This window comes from Piliocolobus tephrosceles, chromosome 3 (genome assembly GCF_002776525.5).
Source record: "Piliocolobus tephrosceles isolate RC106 chromosome 3, ASM277652v3, whole genome shotgun sequence".
NCBI classification, from domain to species: domain Eukaryota; kingdom Metazoa; phylum Chordata; class Mammalia; order Primates; family Cercopithecidae; genus Piliocolobus; species Piliocolobus tephrosceles.
The window spans coordinates 170,251,362-170,278,115 of NC_045436.1; the positions used below are offsets into that span (position 1 = coordinate 170,251,362).

The window sequence follows — 26,754 nt, forward strand, 5'->3', positions numbered from 1 at the left end:
TCAAAGTATTTAGAAACTCTTCTAGTATAAGGTTTTGGAAAACACTAGAAGGGAGCACACTTTTTAAAAGCAGGTGACCCCAGGGCAAACTTGTACCCTCCCTGAAGTACTACAGCTGATACTTTCTTGAAATCGGCACCTCCTGGCTGGAGGCCAACCAACACACTAAACAAAACTACACACAAGGACCTTCACAGAGTCCACTTCACTCCTGTCCTATCTCCACTGGAGCAAGTGCTGGTACCCATGGCTGAGAGACCTGAAGACAGATCACATCACAGGACTTATCACAGACACTCCCCAGTACCAGCCTGGAGTCCAGCAGCTCTGCTGGGTGGCTAGACCCAGAAAAGAAATAACAATTATGGCAGTTTGGCTCTCAGGAAGCCCCATCCCTAGGGGAAGTGGGAAGAGCACCACATCAAGGGAGCACCCTTGTGGGACAAAAGAATCTGAATAATAGCCCTTGAGCTAGATCTTCCCTCTGACCTAGTCTACCCCAATGAGAAGGAACCAGAAAAACAATTCTGGTAATATGACAAAACAAGGTTGTTTAACACCCCCAAAGGAACACACTAGTTCACCAGCAGTGGATCCAAATGAAGAAGAAATCTCTGAATTGCCACAAAGAGGAAATCAGAAGGTCAATTACTAAGCTACTCAAAGAGGCACCAGAGAAAGGTGAATACAAACTTAAAGAAATAAAAAAAAAAAAAACAAAAGTTATAGGATATGAATGGAAAAATCTCCAGAGAAATTTATAGCATAAATAAAAAACAATCTCAACGTCTGGAAATGAAGGACACACTTAGAGAAATGCAAAATGCACTGGAAAGTCTCAACAATAGAATTGAACAAATGAAAGAACTTCAGAAGTTGAAGAGAAGGTTTTCAAATTAACCCAACCCGACAAAGAAAAAAGAATTAAAAAAAAAAAATGAGCGAAGCCTCTAAGAAGTTTGGGATTATGTTAAATGACCAAACCTAAGAATAATTGGTGTTCCCAAGGAAGAATAGAATTATAAAAGTTGGGAAAACATATTTGAGGGAATAATCAAGGAAAACTTCTCTGGCCTTCGCAGAGATCCGAACATCCAAATACAAGAAGCCACCTTTTAATTTTATCCTCTTTATGTAAATACTGCTTTTATTCTTCTAGGTGTGCCATTAGGTTTTATTTTTTATTGAAATGTAATTAACATACCATAAAATTTACTGCTTTTTAAAAGTATACAATTAATTCAGTGATTTTTTAGTATATTTACAGGGTTGTTCAACCATCCACCACAGACTAATTCAAAACATTTTCATCATCCCAAAAAGAACCCCATACTTATTAGTAGTCACTTCTCACTCCCCCTTTCCCCAGCCTCTGATAACCATGAATCGACTTTGTGTCTATGTGGATTTACCTATTCTAGAATGATAATATTAATGGAATCATTCAATATGTGGCCTTTAGTATCTGGCTTTTTAAAATTAGGTTTATGTGTTCAAGGTTTATGCTTGTTATACTATGTGTCAGTACTTTGTGGCTGCAGATCATTTAATTGTATGGATATACCACATTTTATTTCTCCATTTATTAATTAATGGACATTTGAGTTTTCACTTTCTAAGTGTTATGAATAATGCTGCTATGAACATTCATGTGCAAGTTTTTGTGTAAACGTATGGTTTTAATTCTCTTGGGTATATACCTAGGACAGGAATTGCTGGGTCGTATGCTAGGTGTATCTATACTTTTTTTTTTTTTTTTTAGAAACTGCCCAACTGCTCATTAGGTTTTAAGCTTCAGTAATTTTCTTGATAATTTTTACTTACTAATACAGTTGGGTAGGAGAATGAACATTACAACTCCAGGGTTCAGTACTTCCTCTAAGAATTAAGTTACCATGATGTTCTTATAAAGAACAGTTTTATAGATTTCTTTATTGAATGTCATTAGAAAAATGTTGAACATTTTCTTAATTAAATGTATTTCTGCTTAAGGATGAGATTAGTTATCAGTGTTTTGCAGAAATTCTTACATTTTCTCATTACCATATTGAAAAGTATGTATAATAGTGGTTCAGTGGACCATAGGAATACAAACGTTTTTTAGGTGGATATCTTTTAACTGTCAAATTATTTTTCTTACAGGGTTTTGACTCTGGGAGGAGGGCTGCCTTATTTGGAGCACCTTAATCTCTCTGGTTGTCTTACTATAACTGGTGCAGGCCTGCAGGATTTGGTTTCAGCATGTCCTTCTCTGAATGATGAATACTTTTACTACTGTGACAACATTAACGGTAATGCCTTTTAACAATGCAATAATTTTGAAGGAATTAATTTAAAATTTTTTAGCAGTTCTAATAATTTTTCCATTTAGTTTTCTAGATTTCTGATTACCAGACTGTCTTACTTTCAGATTTAGTTAAATTTTATAAAATTTCAAAATTACATTTTCATTAATTAATATCTTGAAAGGTAAGTTTTTCTTGCAGATGTATATTCAAAATATCCATTGTGTCAGACTTTTGAGGCGTGTAATAGTGTAATCAAAAATGGTAACTTAATAGAAGTACTAAAATTCTTGTTTTAAAGTTTTGGATATTCCTCTAGAGTTTTGTAGTGCTCACTGAGAATTTAGAACTATTTATGTTCTAGATATACTGCTTTCTTAGGGATAATAGACTCATTTTTCTTGTAAGACGGCTTTATCAAATGTAGAAAAATGAGGACTTTAGTAACGTGGACTTCCAGAGTTTCTGGATCTGATGTCAACTCCTACTGAAGATTGAGGGGAGTTGTAGTATTGAGAAGAGGCTGAGATGCTTTAGACATGATTAGAATTCCTATAGTGTTTTGGAAATTGATTCCTGAACCTACTTTCAAAAATCACGAGAACTATTTCTTGATTTTGTTCTTTTAAACATATTCTACCCTACAGTGGGCTTATTGAACATGCTTTTTCAAAGTATGTTCAGTGCCTTTTTGCACATTTGATAGTCACTGATCGAGATTGAATTTCCCAGAAGCATAAAAAGCTGCTCTTCTGTTATTAATAAGCAAATCAACCTCCTGTATTTATAACTGGAGAACATTTTAAGTGGCTCAGACTACTGTGTACCTGTCTTTTTATACTACACCCTATTATTTTTGAGTGCCCAATTCACCTTAAGATGGCAGGAAAATCAACAAAATTTTTCTCAGGCAGAACAATTGACAGGAGTCAGGAAGACCAGTGGGAGTAATGACATACCAGAAAGTGGAGAAATGAACAAATCTGCTATTTCTCGAGATTAGATTTTCCTTAAAATATATAAGAGGAAACTGAAGATTGCAGCTGTCTTACTTCTGGAATCACATTGTTATACAGGAGATGACCTCCCATGTTCTTGATATATCAACACTAAGTTGGACATTTCTTGTTTTCTGTTGCCTTCTGTGTCTAATCAAGGAATGGCCAAAGGGAATGTCATCGTAGTTGGTTAAAGTGAATGTCACCGTAGTTGCAACGTGCTAAGCCTATGAAGACAAAGTGATTGATGCAGTGAAGCTGTTACTTTTGGGGACGCTGTGGATTTGAGATGGGAGTTTTGTTAACATAAAGTTATTTCATTGTAGGTTTAGTGCTATACTTTCTGAGACTTATAGGACGTATTATCAAGAGTAATTAATAAGCAATTATTTTTTTATCAGAAAAAATTTTATTTGCATGTTGCACTTGAATTTTTAATACGGATTTGAGCATAGGTTATGCTTTGGAATAAATCTCAGTATCAAATTCATCATTTATTTTTGGGTACATAGATGTTTTTGGGTAGAGGGAGAGGACTGGGTTTCAGTTTGTTTTTATGCTTACTTGTTTTATGTTTGTATGTTTTTAAACTTTGAAATAATTTAGATGATGGGATAAAATGAAATACTTAAAGTCTTCTGCACTTTGTCCTTATGCATTTCCTCTAAACTTGTTTTGAATATGTAGTTTCAGAGGAGCTACTATATTCCTTTTGTTGAATGTAAAAGTTTTTTTGGATAAATGATTGATTTTTTAAAATAAATGAATTGTAATGAAGATATCTGACTTTGAAAGATTTGAAAGGAAATTGCAGTGCTTGTATAATCCAATATTAACTCTCCTTTTATAGCTTATTGAAGCATGATTTGGGGGAATGGAAAGCCTTTAAAATTTACAGGGTGACTTGTTATATAACTTGTGTCTGAGTTCCACATAGGTTGTTCTTAAAGCAATGCTCTCCTATAGTCTTTTCCTTAAAAAGATATGTGGACAACCTAGAAAGTGTTAGAATGAAGTTGTGTTGTATCCAGTTTTGCAAGATGACACTTGTTCCAGTATCTTTCAAAACAGCTCAGCATGTATAGTAGATATCTAGTGAATGCTCAGGGTCCTCCTTGTTACTATTTTTTATTATTTCTGAAAGTAGTCAGTGTGTTTTAATACGTGGTATTAGAGCAATGGAGAAATGTATTTAGGTGACAAATTATATTTCCAATATTTGAAAGTAACATTTAACTAAAAATACATTTTTTAAAAGAAAACGTATATAGTTAACTATCAGATTACTAAATATAAAAGAAGTAAATACTAATAAACATTAGTCATTAAGTAATATATGATAAGTAAAGCAGAATGCACTAGCAGAGATTTTGGAGATGATAAGTTAGTTATCGTATATTCAAGCAGTAACTACCTTGAGCAAGACACTGTACATAAAGTGTCTTGATATAAAATGCAAATCTAGATTCTTCTGAATGATTCTTTATGACTTTTAAATTTATTTGATAAGATTTGAATATAAAAGTCTTCTTATCCATAACATTAAAATTTTTTTTTTAACATTTAAGAAGTGTTAAATGGAATAGCATAGTTGTAGAGCTGTGAAGAACATATGAACAATGACACAAACTTTTTTACTGATTTGCATTTCAATGTGTGTATAATTTATAAATTAAGATAGATTAGCTCATAGTTTTGGAGGTGACACAGTCTCAGATGATGTGCTCTTTTATGTTTCTAATTTAAGTTAAAGAGGAATTAAAGGTAAGTGAAGGTAAGTGCAGATATACAGCATAAGTAATATACTTAGAACCCAGTGAAAACAAGTTATTCAGTAATAAAAATCTGGAGAAATCATAGCTAACCTTATACTTCCTATCATCTGATACTTAAAAATGCTTTCTTATAAGATTATTCCTTACCATGCATTTAAATATTTTAATGATTATTCAATTATATTTTTCTATTTTCTTTATCATTCTTTAATGTAATTTAGGCTTTATATATCTTAACCATTTGGGTTCTCTGTCCTACAGTGAGATGGAAGTTTGCTGGTGATAAGTCAAATATTTAAAGGGAACTACCTTGTGAATTGTCTTTGTCTATTAAAGCATAGCTGTCTACCTGGCAATCCATTATATCTTAGTCATATTTCTTTCTAATGCTCCCTCACCTTTTCTGTTGTCCATTTATTCTGTTGTCCATTTATTCACTTTTCTGAACAGTCCTTCTGTGTTACTTTAAGGATTTTATTGTTGATGTTGCTTATACTTTCCATGCTTTGGAAGGTGCTAGTCTCCTGTTTCTACAATGTGATACTGAATTTAAAACAGTACTTGTCTTCATTTTTGATTTGACTCAGGCCTTCAGCAAATCCTTTAATGGATACAGTCACTTTCATGATTATTGGAATCAAATACCAGTAACTACTCTGTTATTAACCTTATCAAAGGATTGTAGTTTTGAGTCATTTAATATTACAGTTACTGATTAAGTTCCTATAGGCTTCTTTAAACAGATTCTGCTTTCAAATTTGAAAACAATATATTAATTCTCTCTCTTTACTCTGTACACTTAGAATCTCACTGAAACTCAATTCTAGTGAACTTAGAATGTATTCAGAGTTCTTGCTTATATTCATGTAAAATATGCCTACTCAGTGAGTGGGCACATTTTACCTGAATATAAGCAAGAGCTTTGTTTTGTGATAAATAAGGAGATGCTGACAGTAGGTTTGTGCTTTTTACCTAATACAGGGTAAGAACTTTTATTCCTACATTTTTCTTCACCCATTATCTCTGCAATCATCCCTTAGACTTCAAGAGCAAAATGACCCAGGTAGCTAGGGTGGAAACTGAGCATGTGGACCCTACATCTTTTGGGGAGGATGGGGAAAAACTGTGTCGTGTCAGGTTAGATCTGAATCTCTAGGAGAATAGCTTTTTTGATCTGTTTGCTCCTTTGAGTCTTTTTACTTTATCCTTTGAAAACCAGTTGCATACTTCACTTCTATTGCTTGCAGGCATGGCGTATGATTTTTCTCAGGCTACTGTTGAAATTTAGCATAATATTTCTCCTTTACCTTTCTGTCCTTTAAAAAAAAATAGGACTATAGTAAGTCCTCAGTGTTGGTGATGCGTTTTTGGAAACTGACTTTAAAGAAAACAACATACAGGAAGTCCTCAAATAGTGTCATTTCATTATAACGATGCAAACAAAACAACTAACTTTGTTGTACGTTATTTTGCTTAGTCGCAGTTTCTAAGAACCTATCGATGTTAAGTGAGAACTTAACGTTATAGACATTTTGAAATATTTGAGGGAGTTGCAGTTTGGAAAAATTGTATGAGAGTCTTCATGTCTCTTCTTTAAAAAAATTTAGAATGGAATTTTAATCTGATAAAATGATAATCAGATCCATTTTGGCAAAACCCAGTGAATCTGGCATTTCATGATGGACTAGGGGTCAGAGCAGGGGAATGGCAGTGAGGCAGGGCTTGTGTCTTGAGGAGAGGCACTAGGTGATTGGTGGACAAAACAGCAGTTTAAGGGGTGAGGAAAGACAAGCTAAGAAGGGGAAAGATGGGGATTGGGTGGTGCACAGTAGGTAAAGCTGGCATTATATTCAAAGGAAAAACTTGGTTAAAGATTGGCAGTGGGAGAAGAATTTCAGATCATAGGGTTCCTTCTCAGGGCATTTTAAATAAGTATTCAATATATACTAAAACATTTTATCTTGAGTTTGTGATTAAGATGATTAACATTGTATCTTATTTTAAGGGAAAATAATTTTAACACAATGCCGCTTTTTGAATTTTAAATATTTGACATATTTCACTTTTCATTTAAAGACTAGAACAGACTGTTATTTTGATTAAATAAAAATTGGCTTTAGTAATTCAACTTTATATTTACAATAATTTTAAACTTCCTGTTACGGAAAAATTTAACATCAAATAATATAACGAACCCTCATGTACCATCAACTTCAGCAGTTATAAATCTGTGGCCAGTCTCTTTTCATCTATACCATTGTTCATTCCCATATCTGCTCCCTCATTAAGCTAATCACAGGTGTCATATCAACTTAAAAATTTAATATGACCAAAAGCATACGCTGTGGTAGTTCCACATATGTGTGTAATGTTTATTAGTTTCTTTCCTAAGACTGTATGTCTTAAGAAATTTGCCCTTTGTATTTTGTATGTGCCATTTGGGGAATATAAGGAAAAGTTAAATTTCTGGAAATTAATGTGTTCTGTGTGTTTAGTTGGAAGTAATATGGTGGTATTAGCCTAGTTGCTTTTTTTTTTTTTTCAATTGAGTGCTGTTTTAGAAAACAAAAAGTAAATTTAAAATGCGTTTTTGAGTTAAACCTAGATATCACCCCAGAGTACTGTGATTTTTCAGTTACAATCCGTTTGATATATTCTGTAGTAAAATTATATTTCATGTACAGTTTTCATTTTGTATTGTTCCTTATATCACAATTACAAGTATTTTGGGTGTTCTTGTTGATATGTAAAGAACTAATTAACTATTCCTTATTTGTTCATGGTGCAGACATACTGAAAGACTTCAATATAGTTGAAACAATCTTTCCCACATGTGCCTGCTTTTATAAAAATATTCATTCAGAGTACTTGACATTTGAATATGTGCTATGAAACTTCTTCTTTGATACTTTCTAATTCTCAGCTATGTTTCCTAATGGATCTTGTATCTAGTGCCTGGGTAGCATAGTGTGACTGGGATAAAATGTCAGTTATTTCACAAATGTTTTCTTATTCTTTGTAAGTGAATGATAATTTTTACTATGTCTTAGATAAAGTTTAATTGATCACTCATTATATATTTAACTTTGGAAAATAATTTCATGTAACCCTGCCATATATAGATATTTTTGGCTACAAATACTAAATAAAAATATGGCAAATATATTAAGTCTTTGTCCATATAGTTTATTTTGCTTTAAAATTTGAACGTACTATTTATTGTAATTGCTCAATACTGAATTCTTTAGCTGATCAATTAGGGCTTTTTTTTGCCTTTATTACATTTCTAGGGAGGATGTTCAGATTATAAGAATCTTTTTATAAGTTAGCTTTGCAATCTTCTGTGGGTTGTCTCCTTTCCATTTTGGATTTTTATATTGTAAAGTTGTTGCTAAAAATTATTTTTTTCCCTTCCACTTACCTTTCGGACCATGAAGGATATATTAATTAAAGTCAAGCTGCTATTGGTTTTGGTGTCTGAATAATTTCTTATACACTCATCATGAGATTTACTTCTGTGATATAAGTACTGCTAGTAAAACCAATGAATATTTTGGCTCCTTCATAAGCAAAAATTTTTTTATGTGATCTCTTAAGAAATTCCTCCTTTCACATTTTTCTGTTTTCATACAGGTCCTCATGCTGATACCGCCAGTGGATGCCAGAATTTGCAGTGTGGTTTTCGAGCCTGCTGCCGCTCTGGCGAATGACCCTTGACTTCTGACCTTTGTCTACTTCATTTAGCTGAGCAGGCTTTCTTTCATGCACTTTACTCATAGCACATTTCTTGTGTTAACCATCCCTTTTTGAGCGTGACTTCTTTTGGCCCCATTTCTTACAACCTCAGAAATCTTAATTTACCAGTGAATTGTAATGTTGTTTCTCTTGCAAATTATACTTTTGTTTTAGAAACGGATTAGGTCTTTTCAAAAGGGTGAGAACAGTCTTATCAGTTTTCTTTTATATGAAATGCTTTAAAGAATGTTGGTAATGCCATGTCATTTAAAGTATTTCATAGATTCTTTTGTGTTTTAAAGTCCACGAAGGTGATTGGTTCTCTTTATACATTAACACTATACCAAGCTTTGCAGATCTTTTTCGACATACATGTCTGAAGAGTTATTTTCAAAGACAGCACATTTTTGGAAACTAATCTGTTTTCTGTAATATTTCCTTTATTTCAACAATTCTCGGAAGGCCAATTCAAACAAACCCACATTTAAGATTCTTTAGGATTATAGAAAAAATTGGCTTCTGGGTGTTAGCTCAGTGAGCTAGGAAAGCACCAATCCGTATTTGTTTCCATTAAGGATACCTTGTTCTCACCACTGTCCCTATATCGTCAAATTTGGGAGAGATTTTTTAAACTACCACAATCATTTGAAGAAATGTATAAATAAAATCTACTTTGAGGACTTTACCAAGTAATACTGTTGTGTTGTGATTTTTATTATAAATCTCAATCCAGGTTTACTTTAGTATAGAATAGGACTAAATATTTTGTCTTTGGAGCTCCCATGAACTCATTACCCTGACAAATAGTTTTAGACAGATACTGAATTTTGTTGAGCTGAATTTTCTTTTTGAAATTAGTCAGTAGTCAAAATTTGAATCTGTAAGTTTATCTACTTTGCTTTGTTAAAACATCATGAGAGTGGAGGCCTGCCACCCAGAAAGGCACATACTAGTGCGTTTTAGTACAATTTTATGTCATGCAGAAGAAAATGGCTATGTTCCTCCTATCGATATAGATGTAGGCATATGTCATTTTATTGCGCTTTGCTTTATTGCACTTGGAAGATAATGCATTTTTTACAAATGGAAGGTTTATGGCAACTCTGTGTTGAGCCTGTCTATTGGTGCCATGTTTCTGATAAAACTTGTCCCTTCACGTCTCGTATATTTTGATAATTCTTGGAGTATTTCATAGTTTTTCACTGTTATTAAATCTGTTATGGTGATCTTTGGCCAGTGATTGTTGTTACTATTGTAATTGCTTTGGAATGCCATGAACTGTGCCCTAATAAGACAGATAACTTAACTGATAAATATTATATATGTTCTGATTGCTCCACCGACCAGCGGTTCCTGTCTCTCTCCTCCTCACACCTCCCTCTTCCTAGAGACACAATATTGACATTAGGCCCCAGATAATAACCTTGCAGTGGCCTTTAAGTATTGAAGTGAAAGGAAGAGTAATGTCTCTCACTTTAAGTCAAAAGCTAGAATTGATTAGACTTAGTGAGCAAGGCATGTTGAAAACTTAGGCCCAAATCTACACTTCTTGTGCCATACAGCGAAGTTGCGAATGCAACAGGAAAGTTCGTGAAGGAAATTAAAAGTGCTACTCCAGTGAACACCCAATGATAAGAAAGTGAAACAGCTTTATTACTGATATGGAGAAAGTTTTAGTGGTCTGGATAGATGAAACTAGCCATAAAATTCCCTTAAGCCAAAGCCTAATTCAGAGTAAGACCCTAACTCTCTTCAATTCTATGTAGGGTGAGAGATGTGAGGAAGCTTCAGAAAGGCTGAAACTAGCAGAGGTTGGTTCATGAGGTTTAAGGAAAGAAACCTTCTCTATAACATAAAAATACAAGGTGAAGTACCAAGCGCTAATATAGAAGCTGCAACAAGTTATTCAGAAGATCTAGCTAAGGTCATTGATTTGAAAGTGGCTACGCTAAATATCAGATTTTCAGTGCATAGGCAAAACAACCTTCTATTGGACGAAGATGCCACCTAAATCTTTCATAGTTAGAGAGGAGAAATCAATGCCTGGCTGAAAAGGGCAGGTGGACTCATGTTAGAGATTGGTGCAGCTAGTGACTTTGTTGAGAATGCTCATTTGCCATTCTGAAAAACCTAAGGCCCTTAAGAATTAATGCTAAATCTACTCTGTGCTCTATAAATGGAACAAAGCAGCCAGTATGACAGTACATCAGTGTACAGCATGGTTTGCTGAATATTTTAGGCCCACTGTTGAGACCTGCTCAGAAAATTTCTTTCAAAACGTTAACTGCTTATTGACAAGGTTCTTGGTCATCCAAGAGCTCTGATGGAGATGTACAAGGAGATTAATGTTTTCATGCCTGTTAACACAACATCTGTTCTGCAGCTCCATGCAGAATTACTCCATGGATCAAGGAATAATTTTGATTTTCAGGTCTTATTAAGAAGTACATTTGGTAAGGCTATAGTTGCCATAGATAGTGATTCCTCTGATGGATCAGGGCAAAGTGAATTGAAAATATTCTGGAAAGGATTCAGTTAGAAAGATTCACCATTCTAGATGCCATTAAGAATATTCCTGATTCATTGGAGGAGGTCAGAATATCAACATTAACAAGAGTTTGGATGAAGTTGATTCCAACTCAATGGATGTCTTTGTAGGGTTCCAGACTTTCGTGGAGGAAGTCACTGCAGATGTGGTAAAAATAGTAAAAGGACCACAATTAGAAATAGAACCTGAAGATGTGATTAAATTGCTGCAATCTCATGATAAAACTTGAATGGATATAGAGTTGCTTCTTACGGATAAGTAAAGAACATTTGTTTCTTGGTCAGGCGCGGTGGCTCACTCTTGTAATCCCAGCACTTTGGGAGGCTGAGGCAGGAAGATTGCTTGTGTCCAGGAGCTCAAGACCAGCCTAGACAACATAGTGAGACCCTGTCTCTACAAAAAATAAAAAATTAGCTGGGTGTGGTGGCGTGTACCTGTAGTCCCAGCTACTTGAGAGACTGAAGTGGGAGGATTGCTTGAGCCTAGGAGGTTGAGGCTGCAGTGAGCCATAATCACACCACTGTACTCTGCCTGGATGACAGAGCAAGTACCCTGTCTCAAAAAAGTTTTTTGAGATGGCCTCTACTCCTGGTGAAGATGCTGTGAACATTGTTCAACTGACAACAAAGGATTTAGAATATTACGTAAACTTAACTGATAAAGCAGTAAGGGAGTTTGAGAAGATTGACTCCAGTTTTGAAAGACATTCTGTGGGTAAGATGCTGTCAGCATTTCATGCTACAGAGAAATCTTTCATGAAAGGAAGAGTCAGTCAGTGCAACAAACTTGATTGTCTTATTTTAAAAAATCTCACAGCCATCCCAACCATCGGCAACATCGAGGCAAGACCCTCAATCAGCAAAAAATTACAACTTACTGAAGGCTCAGATGGTCATTAGCACTTTTGAATAGTGAAGTATTTTAAAATTAAGGTATGTACATCTTTGAGATAATGCTTTTGCACAGTGAATACACTATAACATAGTGTAAACATAACTTTGCACTGGGAAACCAAAAAAATTGGTGTGACTCATTTTATTGCAATATTCACTTTATTGCAGTGGTCTGGAACCAAGTGCACAGTATCTCCGAGGTATGCCTGTACATGCAAACCTGTGGAAGATGAAGTAATCTTGCAGTCTTGGATATTTATTTGTTTTATTTATTTGGAGAGAGGAGGAGGAGTAGCAATAAAAACGGGTAAACATTCAGTTCAGGCAAAGTGTCTTAGTGTTGTCTAAAGATAAAGGAAGAATCATTTGATGGAATATAACTCATTACTGCTTTTTATTTCTACTAACATTGGAATTAAACACGGCAAAGGAGGAGGAACTCTAAAGGCTCTAATGATGCTCTCTTTAAAGCTTTACCTTGCTCTGAGGTAAAACTCGGTAAGTTTCTCTCACTTTCATTCCATTGCTGTTAATATTTGCCCAAGCAAAAGGTAAGTAAGTACAAAGGCATAGAGGCAGGAAGCTCATAATGTACTCTACTGTAGTCTCAATTGAATTTCAGGGTCAAGTAGCAGAGACAAGGCAGACTACTAAACAAAACACTTTGCACAGTTTGAAAACAGATGATAATTTTATTATTTGCCAATAATATGTTCTTCTGATGTGATGCATATAATTTTAAATTTTCTCATATCCTGCGTAGTTTTTACATGATACAAAAAGTACAGTGAAAAAAATTACCTGTTGCGTGTAAGAGAGGCAACATAGATCCAAACAGACAAAACATTTTTGGGGTATGGGTGTATGTATACAGCTAAAGCAAATTCAACATTAGGAACATCAATATTATGTACTCCAGTACTATACACAGCGTCAATTAAAGGCTTCACTTCAGAATAAGGCATGTGAAGAGGAAATCCAGAGAACTGAAGGGAAAAAACATTTGTAGTCATTAGTGAAGTTTGAAGATCTAATAACATTGTTTCCTATGTAAATGTATGCAATTAATATAATAAGTCTTCTGGATCTCAGTTATTTGCTTGTGATTTTCTACTCAGCTATTTATTAGCAATACAGAAAATGGAGAGTTGCTTAATACCCATTTTGTTTTCCCTGCTAGCATATAGGTGTCAGTCACCCCATCAGTGTTCCCTCTTTTTGAAAGTACCTAGTACGCATAGTAACCATTGTAAACCATTGTAATTCCAGAAACATAGGTTAAACTAACAAATACATTTCTTTCTTCTTTCTTTCTTTCTTTCTTTTTTTTTTTTTTGAGACAGGTCTCACTGTCGTCCATGCTAGAGTGCAGTGCAGTGGCATGATCATGGCTCACTGCAGCCTTGGCATCCTGCTGGGCTCAGATGGTCCCCCCACTTTAGCCTCCTGAGTAGCTGGGACTGCAGGCAAGTGCTGCCATGCCTGGCTACTTTTTGTATTTTTTATAGAGATGGGGTTTTGCCATGCTTCCAAGGCTAATCTTGAACTCAAGGGCTCAAGCGATCCGCCCACCTCAGCCTCCCAAAGTGCTGGGTTTACAGGTGTGAGCCATGGTGCCCGACAATAATTTTCGTCCCCTTGGCTACAATGATTGATCCATAGGGATGGGCAAGCGATCAAAGGGAGTCTCAGAGGGGATCTTGGGAAACTTGTTAGGAATAATGGCACATGACTTTCTCCTGCTTTGGGTAGTATGTGAGCAGATGTGAATTCTCTAAGTGTTCCAGCATTTGCTAACATGAGGAAACCCAGTCTCAGGATGATGCCATCATAGAGAGGAGGAGGGCAGAATGGGAGGACTTGAAGGAGAGTGGGAAAACCCTGATAGCTACCCTCTAAGCTTTACTTAAGCTGGTGAATTCTCTATTGCTCAAGCCTGTTTGAGTTTTCTGACACTTGAACCGAAAATATCCTGACTGAGAACCTGCCTTATAAGATAAAGGATAAATTTTACTCCGTGAGTGGTCTAATTTGACCTTCACACTGTTTAGCTAATAAGGCTTACTGTTAGGTCTTAGTTACAAGCCTGCTTTCTAGGTTTTATTATCCAGCTATAGCATGTGAACACAGTACTACAAGCAGGCAGTAGAGAGGGTATATCGTCTGTTAATAACCACCTTTCTTAGCAATGAAAAGCAATCAGTGTAAAACCTTATATCCTTAAAAAAAACTGTTCTAGAGTGTTTTGATCCTTATGCACAGTTGAGTCTAACATGATTTAGCCAGATGTTTTCATTTTATTTGATATGTAAATGTATTTCATAAAAGGTATTTTTCATGGGATACTTATATGAAAAATGGTGGTATTTTGCTATTTAGTGATTATTGAGGTTTAAAACTTATAATCACAGTTTTTAGTTTATGCTGCTTTAAATATGTACTTCTGGGAGCAATGTGGGTCTTTTGATTCCAGAAACCTGTTATTGGCTAATTTCCAATTTGAAACAAGGAAATCCACAGTCAGTTTAGGATCCATTTGTAACTTACCCTGTAGTCTCCCAGCTGCTTTAGCAGTTCTGCTCTGTGGTCATCTTCTACATCTTCTCCTTGACTTTTTTCTAACAGAGGCAAGAAGTGACGCAGAGTAGAGGTACAATATCTATTCCACCGAGTCAGATGGCGTGGCCTCCAGTCCATGATTTTTTCTTTTAGTATTTTTTCAATCCTGGTCACAAAACATAAACTCCATTTTTTGGTGACTCACTTTTCCCTTGTTAAAAAATGTATGTTGTATGTAGTGGGGATTCAGATGATTGTGTAACTACATTTTTGTTGATGGAGTTGTGATCCTCCAGGCATAATTATGTCTGATGGCTACTCCCTGGAGATTCAGAATTAACATACAGTCCTGTCCTTAAGGGTTGTATATGGGTTGAGGTGGGAAATAGGCCTATAAATATAAAGTATGTGTATCCTAAGAGCTATAACAGATGCTTGAAATGTAACACAGAAGCACAGAAGAGGGAGTACTGAATGACTTGGGGATAGCAAAATTCAATACATGCAGCAAAAGTTTATTATTATTAATTTTTTTTAAAGGCAGGATCTTGCTCTCTTGCAGGCTGGAGTGTAGTGGTACAATCATAGCTCACTGCAGCCTCAACTCTCAGGCTCAAGTGATCCTCCCACCTCAGCCTCCTTGGTAGCTGGGACCACAGGTGCATGCCACTATGCCTGGCTATTTTTTTTCTTTTTTGGTAGAGACAAGGTCTTGCTATGTTGCCCAGGCTGGTCTCAAATTCTTGGGCTCAAGCGATCCTCCAGCCTTGGCCTCCCAAAGTGTTGAGATTACAGGTGTGAGCCACTGTGCGTGGCCATGAAATGTTTTTTGAAATGTTGTACTGTACGACTATACTTATTGGTAGCATATGTGCAGACAGATGAATTAGACACAGGCATAAGAAGTAGGGCTTATGTTGAAAGCCTCAAGTATTTGTGGGGCTGTTAGTGTCTTGTGATTTATTCATATCATGAATAGTGAATTCTATTCATGATGATGGATTTTTTTTTCTAAATTGCCTTAAAACTGCCTTTAAAATACCAACATCATGGAAACTTTATTTGTGATAAGTACAGGTATTGGGTTCATAGGGTGTGAAGTTTAAGCATAGAATGAAGGAAAATAGCTACTATTTATTGAGCCATTATTTACTAGATACTGCACGAAGTGCTCTTTGTAGATTTTTATTTAATCTCACTAATAACCTTATGAGGTAGGGATATTGTCCTGATTTTACAGATGAGAGGACAGTTTGAGGCAGGATAAGTGATTTGACTAAGGCAAAGGAGCTGGGATTCAAAGCCTCTTGTACATTCCCTAACTAATTGCATGGGTTTAGAGACCTAGATAGCTTCTCGTTGTTCAGTAGTCATAGGGATCATTTCTTTTTTGGCACTTAATACATCTTTGTTTTGGGTTTCAAGACGGTCTGCACAAGAAAGTATGGACGAATTGTCAGGCATTTTAATATTGGAGAAATAAATGACTTGGGTCCAATCAATAGCATGTTGAAGCTATCAGAAAAAAGCAAAATGTTTGGAGATTAGTTGTCGTAGTTGGGGATCTTGAATAAGACATTATGGAGGAATTGAGAGTAAATGAGAGTAAACCAATATTTTCTAGTAATAATGCCTCAAGAGGAGTCACACAGCTTAATACAGTAGAAACAGTACACATGCCTTGAAATCAGAAAGGTTGGGCTGGGCTCAGAAGCCCCCTTTAACACTTAAACAAGTATGTGGACCTCTCTGACCCTCAATTTTCACACTGTGAAACCAGGAGAATAATTTCTATTTTACAGGGTTATAAGAATTATGGAGACTCACATAGGCTCTTACTGATCTTCTCCATGTGTTAGGTCCATAAACTAGCTGCAGTTCAATAGGACCAAAGAGGTATATTTAAGCTAAGGATTATGATGTGCCTCAACAACACCTATAACATGATGTTAAACTCATGTTTCACTCAAAGTGAAGTCTCTGTAGAAGTATGTATTACTGGTGTTCCACTCTGGTTGGTTCCACAGCATGCTGATGCTAAAGGTTCCTTTTGAGTCATGGGATTTAGAGATCACATCTGTGTTTGGAATCTATAAACATGAATTAAAGTTAAGTTGCCTAAATTGTTTCACATTCATTCAGGCTGACAGTGGTTTAAAGTTTGGTATTATACTCCTAGTGACAGATTACATGCGGATTTATGGATGTTATGTTACCTGTCTTGTAGCTCAGCTGCAGCTGCTTTGTCTGAGCGCTGGTAAATTAGCTCTTCAGGCTATAGAAGAGAAAATAGTTCAGAAAGTATAAAAATCACCTACAGTTAATTTGAACAGCTGTCCATTTTAAAAATCTTTCAAAAAATCAATGAAATCTCAGACATCAAGATACAGAAAATAATATAATGCATGCTGCTGATGGACACATGAACCACCATAAGTAAAACATCAAAATATAGCGCTCTGTAGTTCTTTCTCAGTTTCATTTTTCTTCTCTCTCAACACAGAAGTAGCCATGACCTGAATTTGTTTTAGCACCCCTTCATTCAGCAAGTACTGATTACCTGCTGTGTGCTAGGCACTTTCATAGGTGAGAGGGATAGGGATTTGGCTATGAATAAAAATTCCTGTATGTTTTTATTACAGATACATGTACCCCTAAACATTTTATTGTTTTGTATGTTTCTAAACTTTACCTAATTGTTTTGTGAACATGCAACTTGTGCTTTCTCCCTTAACTTTATATTTAGCAGCAGCAACAAACATATTTTTAGAGGGCTTATTACTAAGATTCATTAATGCTGATTGTTCTAACTGCTGTAAAATGTTCCATCATGTAACATAATTTTTCTCTTCTGTCATTCCAACTCTTGTTATTTCAAGCAATGCTTCTATTAAAAATGTTGTATATATCACCTTATACACATACGGGAGAATTTCTCTAGGGTCAAAGCATTTTCTGAAAGGTAGATTCAGAGCATAAAATTCATTTTATTACAAACCTAGTACACACATACATATATCTATCGAATGAAAAAAAGTTTTAGTAAACTGCTTATGCTTACTACTTACAATCTACTACTGGTCAGGACCCTGTAAGTTACTACTTACAATCTACTACTGGTCAGGACCCTGTAAGTTAATTTTATGAGCCCCTAGTGGATCACACCCTGCAGTTTAACTTGATGTTTCATTAAAAATCATGAAATCTATTTAGTAAATTGAGATGAGCATTTAAAAAATTTAGATGGAATACATGTTGTGGTACTTTTTATGTCATGAAACTTTTTATATCAAAACTTCCACATATGTGTAAGATGTATATACTGGTCCTTTCGCATATATGTACACATATATATCCGTTTCTTGTTGTGAGTTGAGCTCAGATGCATTTGATAAACAAATACTGTTCTAGACTACCCAGGAGTAAAAAATATCTTGTAAGCCAGTAAAGGATTTCCTATCTTTTACTTTGTCTACATTTAATTGTTAATAAAAGATTTATACCTGAACACTGGAAAGGCCAGGATATGGAAGGCTTCTTGAAAAGAAAGATTTCCATAGCTTGGGCTTGGTGACATCAAAATTTATCCTTAGTGGAGAATCATATCGTTGAATATTAAACCAAATCTAAGAAATACAAGACTATATTAGCATATACGTTAGCATATATACATACACATGTGTGTGTGCATGGATGTATGTGTGGCAGAGGCAACAGAGAGACAGCAAGTGTTCATACAGGCTGCACACTTTTTGTCATTTTTTTGATTACAAAAATTGTGTGCATTTTATAATCAGTGGCATACAGTTGTCATTGGCCATTTTTCCACATTTTTTATCTGAAGTTGGGGGGTGGACCTCAGTGTTGACTATAGATTTGATAAAGTGAGGTTGTTTTTTGTTATAAAAACCAAGGCCGCTTCTTTCTTAGGCTAACCTTAACTGACCCTTCTTTTCCTAGCCTCCTAATTGAATTGAGTGTTCATCTCTTTGCATCCACAGCAACCTGCAGTCTCTGAGATAGCCCTTGTCTTGGTGAGGCAGCGTAGCATGTTGGTTCTGGAACCAGACCACTTGCGTTTTAATTTTGGCTCCAACATTTACTAATTGTGTGACCTTGGATGATTTATGTCACTTCTGTATGCCTCAGTTTCCTTCTCTATAACAGTGGGATAATAGTATCTACCTCATAAGGTTGAGTTGATTCAGTGAGTTAATCTGTACCTCTTAGAAAAATGCCTGGTATGTAGTAAATGCTCAATAATTGTTAGCTATTTTTAAATTATTATTAGTTAGCATTGTTTATAATTGGCTGTCTATTCATATCCACACTAGGCTGTTAGACTTTTGTCCTGAGGACTTTCACTGTGTGCTGTATTTACCATTGTATCTTTAGCACCTAGCATAGCTCCTGGCATACAGTAGTCATACTGAAAAGCTATGTACATGAATTTGTCCATTCAGTATATTTAATCAGCTACCTACTATGTTGAGGCTCAGTTCTAATTACTGGGGATAAAGCAGTGAATGAAATAGATTTTTTACCCTCATGGAGTATCTAGTAAGAGAAGATAGCAAACAAATAAGTAAACAGGCAGGCACTGAGGCTCACACTCATAATCCCAGCAGTTTGGGAGGCCAAAGTGGGAGGATCACTTGAGGCCAGGGGTTCAAGACTAGTTTGGACAACATAGTGAGACCCCCATCTCTAAAAAAATGTTTTGTTTTTTTTTTGTTTTTAAGAAGTAGCCAGGTGTGGTGGTGCGTTCTTATAGTTGTAGATGCTTGAGAGGCTGAAGTGGGAGGATTGCTTGAGCCCAAGATTTCAAGGCTCCAGTGAACTGTGGTCACACCACTGCACTCCAGCCTAGATGACAGAGCAAGATCTTGTCTAAAGCAACAACAACAACAAAAACCAAGTAAACACATGGGATATCAGATGATGTTGCATGATGTGGTAAATTGTATCGTTAGCCCCAATTCTGCACTCCTTTCTATATGCGTACCCTTTCTCACGTTACTTTGCAGTTCCTCCCACTAAAAGAGAAGAAGTATACTTTTGCATTCCTTGACTTTTGGCCAGTGGACTGGGACAGAAGTCAGTGCATGGCTTCTGAGTCTACGCTTAAGAGGCTTTGTGTGTTTCTGCTTGTCCTTTTGTGCCTCTGCCATTGTCATTGCACTGCATCCCAGAATAAACACACATGAAGCTGAGCTCTCCCAGTTGACTCACAGATGTACTGTAAGAAGCAGAGCTTGTCTTGCTACCACAACTTGCAGCAGAGTTGCCCAGCCTCAATTAGCAGAACCTCCCCAGCTGACTCAGATCCCTGAGAATAAATGTTTGAAGCCATTTAGTTTGGGGGTGGGTTTTTACTGTCTTTATTGTGGCAATAGTTAATTGTGCAAGGGCTATGGAGGAAACAAAAATGGAACATTTTAAGGCAGGCAGGGAAGTTCTAACTGGAAAAATGACTTTTCATCAGAAATGCAAGACGTGAGGGAGAAATCTATGACGATATCCAGTAAGGGGGCAGTGGTCATTTATGCCTAGGAAACAGCAAATGTAAAGTGTGCTTTGTTATGTTTGAGGAATAGCAAGGAATATGAAGTAGTTTTAAAGAATGAGCAAGCTGGAGACAGCAAGTAAGAAATGACATTATCAGATGAAGGGGGGGAGAGGTGGGTAGGGTGGGTATCAGATCATGGAGGCCCCGTAGGCCATTTTGAAGATTGAGGCTTTGACTCTTAAGTGAGATAGGAAGTCACTGGAGTATTTGGGTAGAGGAGTGACATAATTTGCCTGTTATTTTAACAGGAATTTTCTTTGTTGTTTTGAGATTAGACAAATGAAGGAGGGTCAAATGGTGAAACCTTAGGACGCTTATTTTGAATAATCTGGGTAAGAGCTACAGTGACTTGAAAGAACATGCTAGCAGTAAAAGTGGAGAGATGTGGTTGAACTCTGGGTGTACTGTGAAGGTAGAACCAGTAGGATTTGGTTTGGATGTAGGAGAGAGAGGAATCAAAGATGACTCCAAGGATTTTGGCCTAAATAACTGGACTGATGGAATTGACATTTATTGAGATGGGAAAGACTGCAAAGGGGAATCAGGAGTTCAAGTTTGGGCATCTTAAGTTTGAGTTATCTGTCTGACATCCAAATGAGGATGCTGAGTAGGTGATTAGATATTTCAGTCTGAAGTTCTGGGGAGCTAGGTGAGCTGGAGATATAAACTTGGGAATCATTGGCATATAGTGTTTCCTGGGAGGAAGTATAGATAGAAAAGAGGTTTGATGAACTTTGAGGATCTCTAATGTTTCAAGTTTGGAGAATACAGAAAAAGTAGCAAAGGACATAGAGAAGTAGAAGCCAATAAGGTAGGAGGCCTTGACTTGGAATCCAAATCAGAAAATTGGCTTAAGACAAGATCTTTAAGAACTACAATTTGGCTATAGAGTAGGGAATGTTCAGAAAAGTAGTGGGAAATTGCACTGCATACATGGGGCTTTGAAATCCAAGGTGTGAAGTTTACTCTTAAATCTGTATGCAGTGAAGTTCCCCTAGTACTTTCTGAGCCAGAAAGTGATGAAAGCTTAATCAGGTATCAGTGTATCAAAAAGTGAACTCAATTGGGGATACTATTTAGTTAGTCATTTATAGAAATGTAGGGCAAAACTATAATGGCATGACCTGGGAAATAGCAGAGATGGCATCTATAAGATTTGGCCTCTATAATTAGGATTGAAGTAGAATGAAGTAAGGGAGAGAGAAAATCAAGAATAATTCTAGGGTTTGAATCAGGATAAGTGATATCCATAGAAATAGAAAGCCAGGAAGGGACCTGGTTTTGGGGGAAATGATTTGAGTTTTGCATGTACTGTGTTTGAGATTTTGATAAGGCACCTGGGTATCTAGCAAACAGTTGAAAATTCAAGAGAAAGGTTCTGGGGCTGGTTACAGATTTATGACTTCTCTACCAGGATAAACTAGAGAGAGCCACAATTAATAATAATAGGTGTGGTCCTAGAAGAATCTAAATACAGAATCTTTAGGAACTTCTATTTTTAAGGGGTGGGAAGAAAAGCCAGTGAAAGAAACAATTGCAGAGTAATGAAGACCAAACTGTCCTTTATTAGTAAACTACGGAGGGGGAAAGTTTTTTCATGAAGAAAGTTAGCGATTTTAGTGTTAAATGACAGAAAAGGAGAGGAGTGAAAATGAGAAGCAGCTATTGGATTTATTTATTCATTAGTAAGACAATGGTGCTTCTCAGTTTAATTTCTGCAATATGGTCAGGAAGGAAGAGCTAGATTATAGTAAGTTAAGGTCTGAGTGAGCTTATAAAGTGAAAGCAAGAGATATAACTAGTATTTGAAGAACTTGGGGAGGAGAGGAAAGAAAGGCAATGCAGTTTTCGGTGTATAGCCAAGTTGGGAAAAGGGTATTAGAATTGTTGGACCCCTGAGCATATCAATAGATAGAGAAGGAGAGAGAAAAAATAGAGGAGCTAGTTGGATGGAATAGTGGAGCATGGAATGGGAATGGAAACAAGCACAATGGAAAGGGAAGAGACTTATTCCTTGGAAAAGGGATGAAAGGAGGAGAAAGACTGACATCCAAAGAAGTGTGGTGGAGTAGAGGGCAGTTGAGGTTTTAGAGTGTCAGGCCAACAAAGCCAGGAGGAGGTCCTCTGCTGAGTGGCCAATGCTTAGAGCAGGTTTAGAAGAGCTACAATGGGGGATGCATAACATCATAAGCTACTATTACCCATCTCAGAGAAGAGGAGAAAAGAACATTCTTTCTTCCTCACAAAACCTTAGCTTTACGAGAATTAGTCAACTATACAGTAATTGTTTTGAGAGCTGGTAATAATTTTGACAGATAACAGAGTTATTTGAAGGCTTTTTCAGTGCCTATTAACCCTGCTTGATTACTAATGACCTTAAAATGATCCCCTAAATGTAGATGAGGCTTAGCAGATCACTTTTGATTATGATAATGGCTTTAATTAAAAATAATAATTAATGTGAGAACAGTGTTACACTGTGCTCTTTACATTTGTAATTAATAATGCTATAGTTGCTATTTGCTGAACACTTATCAAGGACATATTTTACTGGGTGCTTGGCATATATTATCTCTAATTTTAGCAGTAATGCTTAAAAAAATAGGCTGATGGGGCCGGGCACGGTGGCTCACACCTATAATCCCAGCACTTTGGGAGGCTGAGACAGGCAGATTACCTGAGGTCGGGAGCTCAAGACCAGCCTGACCAACATGGAGAAACCCCGTCTCTATTAAAAATACAAAATTAACTGGGTGTGGTGGTGCATGCCTGTAATCCCAGCTACTCAGAAGGCTGAGGCAGGAGAATTGCTTGAACCCGAGAGACGGAGGTTGCGGTGAGCCGAGATCTCTCCGTTGCACTCCAGCCTGGGCAACAAGAGCGAAACTCTTGTCTAAAAAAAGAAAAAAAATAGACTGATGGTCTTCAGAGAAGGGTGCATACCCCAGGAGGATGGGAAGAAAAAATTACATTTTTAATTATTTCTTTTTATGTTTAAAGTAGTTTTTGGTATATTGATACAAAAATATATATAATTCATAAAAATATGCATGTTGGGGATGGATGTGCAAACAGTTTTTATAGACAGAAGCACATAAAAACCATTATTCAATAATTTGCCGGGTGCGGTGGCTCATGCCTGTAATCTCAGCACTTTGGGAGGCTGAGGAGGCCGGGAGTTTGAGATGAGCCTGGTCAACATGGTGAGACCTCATGTCCACTAAATTAGCCAGGCAAGGTGGCACATGCCTGTGGTCCCAGCTACTTGGGAGACTGAGGCAGGAGAATCGCTTGAATGCAGGATATGGAGATTGCAGTGAGCTGAGATGGCACCACTGGACTCCAACCTAGGTGACAGAGCGACACTCTGTCTCAGAAAAAAAAAAAGAAATTAAAAAAAATAATTAAAAGAGTTGTTACTCTGTTAGGTGTTTAATATTAATTATCTCATTCACTTCTCACAACTACTCTATAAAGTAATGACCATACATTTCTAAAGTAATGACTTTACTATTACCTCCATTTTACCAACGAAGAAGCTGAAGCTGTGAGAGATTGACTTTCCCAAGCTCACTTAACTAGTAAATGATAAAATTGGAGTTTAAACTGAGGCAGTCTGATCCCATAACTCATTTTTCTTTGAGGCAGAGTCTTGCACTGTTGCCCAGGATGGAATGCACTGGCTCCATCTCAGCTCATTGCAACCTCCGCCTCCCGGATTCAAGCAATTCTCCTGCCTCAGCCTCCCAAGTAGCTGGGATTACAGTGGCACACCACAATGCCGAGCTAATTTTTGTATTTTCATTAGAGACGGGGTTTCACCATGTTGACCAGGCTGGTCTCAAACTCCTGACCTTAGGTGATCCACCCGCCTTGGCCTCCCAAAGTGCTGGGATTACAGGCATAAGCCACAGCGCCCAGCTCTAAACTTATATTTTTAATCGCTACTTTATTTAATACCCTTCACAATAAAATCACGCAGCCCTTAAAACTGGCTGCAACCAGAATTACCTGGGGATATTGCAGGTCAGGTGAGACCTGGGACTCTCCCTTGAAAATAGAAAGAGAGAGAGAGACAGAGAAACCCAATCTGCTCAGGTGACAAATTTGCCTCAGTTCTTAAAACACTATGAGTTAGAAATTATAAACTCTGTTTTGGATGAGAAAACTAAGGCAGACCCAACACAAACTCAGGTCCTCTGAATCTAAATCCTGTATTCCTTTGTTATTCTGCTTTGTCATTCTGCTTCTCAGGCAGGTCAGGTGACTAATTGAACCAAAAGTTTTATTCAGCACAGCTCCGCCACTGTGTTTGATACTGCATTTCTTTAACTGGTGTGTGTGTGTGTGTGTGTGTGTGTGTACATATATATATACATATTCATTTATATAAATATTTTGGTACACAAAATATTTAAATCAATAGGTCAGTTATTTAAAAGAAACAACAGCTAACCATATTAAAGAAGAAATATTAATACTTACATTATCAGGACCTATTAAACAGCCCACATTTTTCAAGGGACAGAATGTATCAAATTGTCCATAAAAATGTCCACTGCAGGGATTCCATATTAAATAATGACCTTGCTCCCAAGTTAGCACATAGGCAGTTGGACCCTGAAAGAAAATGGCCCTTAAAACTAGTTTTCAACTATTTATGCAATGAAGGCCAATAGTAGTTTGCACAGACAATTCAGTATTTTACTTGGATCCCTAATTTCTGAAATTTCTTGGTTAATGGTGAAAACTACTTTGAAGTTCTAGGTTATGCTGAATTTAAAAGTAAAGTCGAATGCTTAGTTTTGCAACATTCTTGCATCTGTACTAGTACAATGACCAAAAAAGGACAGTCATCATCTTACTCAACCAATATATCTTAAGATTGGCTGAAGAACTATCACTAGTGGAAATAAGCAGTCACTGGCGTTTTCTTCTTAGAGTCAGTAAGACTGCCATTTAAGTCTATAGAAGGCTGATTATGTCTGAATAGAAATATTTCTATTTTTAATATAGTAACATATTTGGTAAAAATTTGTAACTATGTAAATGCATAGTAGATTTTAAAGGATATGTACCAAACAGTTAAGAATGACTATACCTGGGGAGGGGAGTGGAATTGAGGGTTGGGGAAGTAGAAGTCTTGTTAAGGTACTCTGGGTCTTCTGACAAGGGACTTCTACTTTTTACACAGAATACTTATGTATTGTTAGATTCTATTTTTACAATGAGAATTTATTCATTTATTCCCCGTGGATGATTTCACTTGATGCTTACAACAGTTTTCTGGGGAACGCAGGGCAGAAATTATCCCAGTTTCCTATAAAACCCAGAGTTGTTGAGTGACCTACTTAGTGTCACACAGCTAATGAGGAATGGGCACAGAATCTTGAACTTCAGCCTCGTGACTTCCAAGCCCAGTGTTCTTTTCTTGGGACCAGACTATCTGGGAGATAATAATGGAGAATGAATTTGAATATGAATATGGTACTACTTTATTACCTGCCTTGCAGCAACTCATACTATCGAATTTCCAAGGATTCCTAGAGCCTTGTGGCCTCTTTGGATAAACTGCTTTAATCCATGTGAATTTTCTAAACTTACCTATTTGTATCCCAAATGTAGGGATATTTGTGGTGGGCTTGGGAAAAATTCTAATAGTCTCCAATCTAATAAAAATAACAATGTTAATATAAAAATAAAGCTGCTAATGTTCTTTTCATTCCTCCTTATCTGGCTTATTCCTCTTGGCATGCCAGGCTAGCAGCAGATACCTATAGAAGCACTAGGCATGAAAGGAGAGATCTCTAACCTTACTACACACACTCCTTTGGATCCTCTTCATTGCAAAGCATGAAGAATACCACATCATTAAGGGAATCTGAATTCTTGGGAACATAGCTGGGAAGAGGCCCATACTAAAATGACAGAGCTAGGTGGGGGCTTTGGATGGTAAAGCGTTCGGGTTTGCCAAAAAACAATCTGAAGTGTTGCATGGGGCCCTGAGGACCACTGAAAACCATTTCATGTCTTATCACTGGTAGTTCTCTCTGCTTGTTATGGCATCTGTGGGCCACTTTCCTAGCAACCCAAAGGATTGTTATGAAAATATGTCCTGTGTGTGATCTGGAACACACAACTCGATTAGACAAGTATACTCCTCTGTTAAAGGCAGCCTACGTGGTCTTACCTCAGGAATAGCATTGCCCATCAACAGCCAGGCCTTCTTACCCAGAGACAGAAAGTAATTACACAATAGTACTGCATGTTCTTCTTCATCCCCTGCCAGGAGATCAAGAAATTGCTGACAAAAAGAAAAAATATGTCATATGACTAAATGCTTTATTCTGGATTGGTTGTGCAGGATTCTAATGTGTCATAGTTGAGATTAG

General features: G+C 36.6%; 2 protein-coding genes across 7 annotated transcripts in view; one reads left to right on the forward strand and one right to left on the reverse strand.

Moving 5' to 3' along the window:
* Window positions 1-9,486, forward strand: part of FBXL5 (F-box and leucine rich repeat protein 5) — a 46,515-nt gene extending 37,029 nt beyond the window's left edge. For all 4 annotated transcript variants that reach the window (XM_023206935.1, XM_023206936.1, XM_023206933.1 and 1 more), the window contains exons 10-11: window positions 2,143-2,291; window positions 8,692-9,486. In XM_023206935.1, coding sequence (XP_023062703.1) covers window positions 2,143-2,291; window positions 8,692-8,768 — 226 coding nt within the window. In that variant the 3' untranslated portion in view covers window positions 8,769-9,486. The remainder of the gene's footprint in view (window positions 1-2,142; window positions 2,292-8,691) is intronic.
* A 3,415-nt stretch (window positions 9,487-12,901) lies between these two features.
* The window catches only part of CC2D2A (coiled-coil and C2 domain containing 2A), a 142,956-nt gene continuing 129,103 nt past the window's right edge, over window positions 12,902-26,754 (reverse strand). Inside the window, exons 34-39 of one of the 3 annotated variants that reach the window (XM_026455630.1) lie at window positions 26,553-26,666; window positions 24,848-24,982; window positions 18,297-18,419; window positions 17,010-17,068; window positions 14,782-14,959; window positions 12,902-13,220 (exon numbers count right to left, since the gene is read on the reverse strand). In XM_026455630.1, coding sequence (XP_026311415.1) covers window positions 13,032-13,220; window positions 14,782-14,959; window positions 17,010-17,068; window positions 18,297-18,419; window positions 24,848-24,982; window positions 26,553-26,666 — 798 coding nt within the window. In that variant the 3' untranslated portion in view covers window positions 12,902-13,031. The remainder of the gene's footprint in view (window positions 13,221-14,781; window positions 14,960-17,009; window positions 17,069-18,296; window positions 18,420-24,847; window positions 24,983-26,552; window positions 26,667-26,754) is intronic. The other 2 variants (XM_026455632.1, XM_026455631.1) reach the window with 2 other exon arrangements.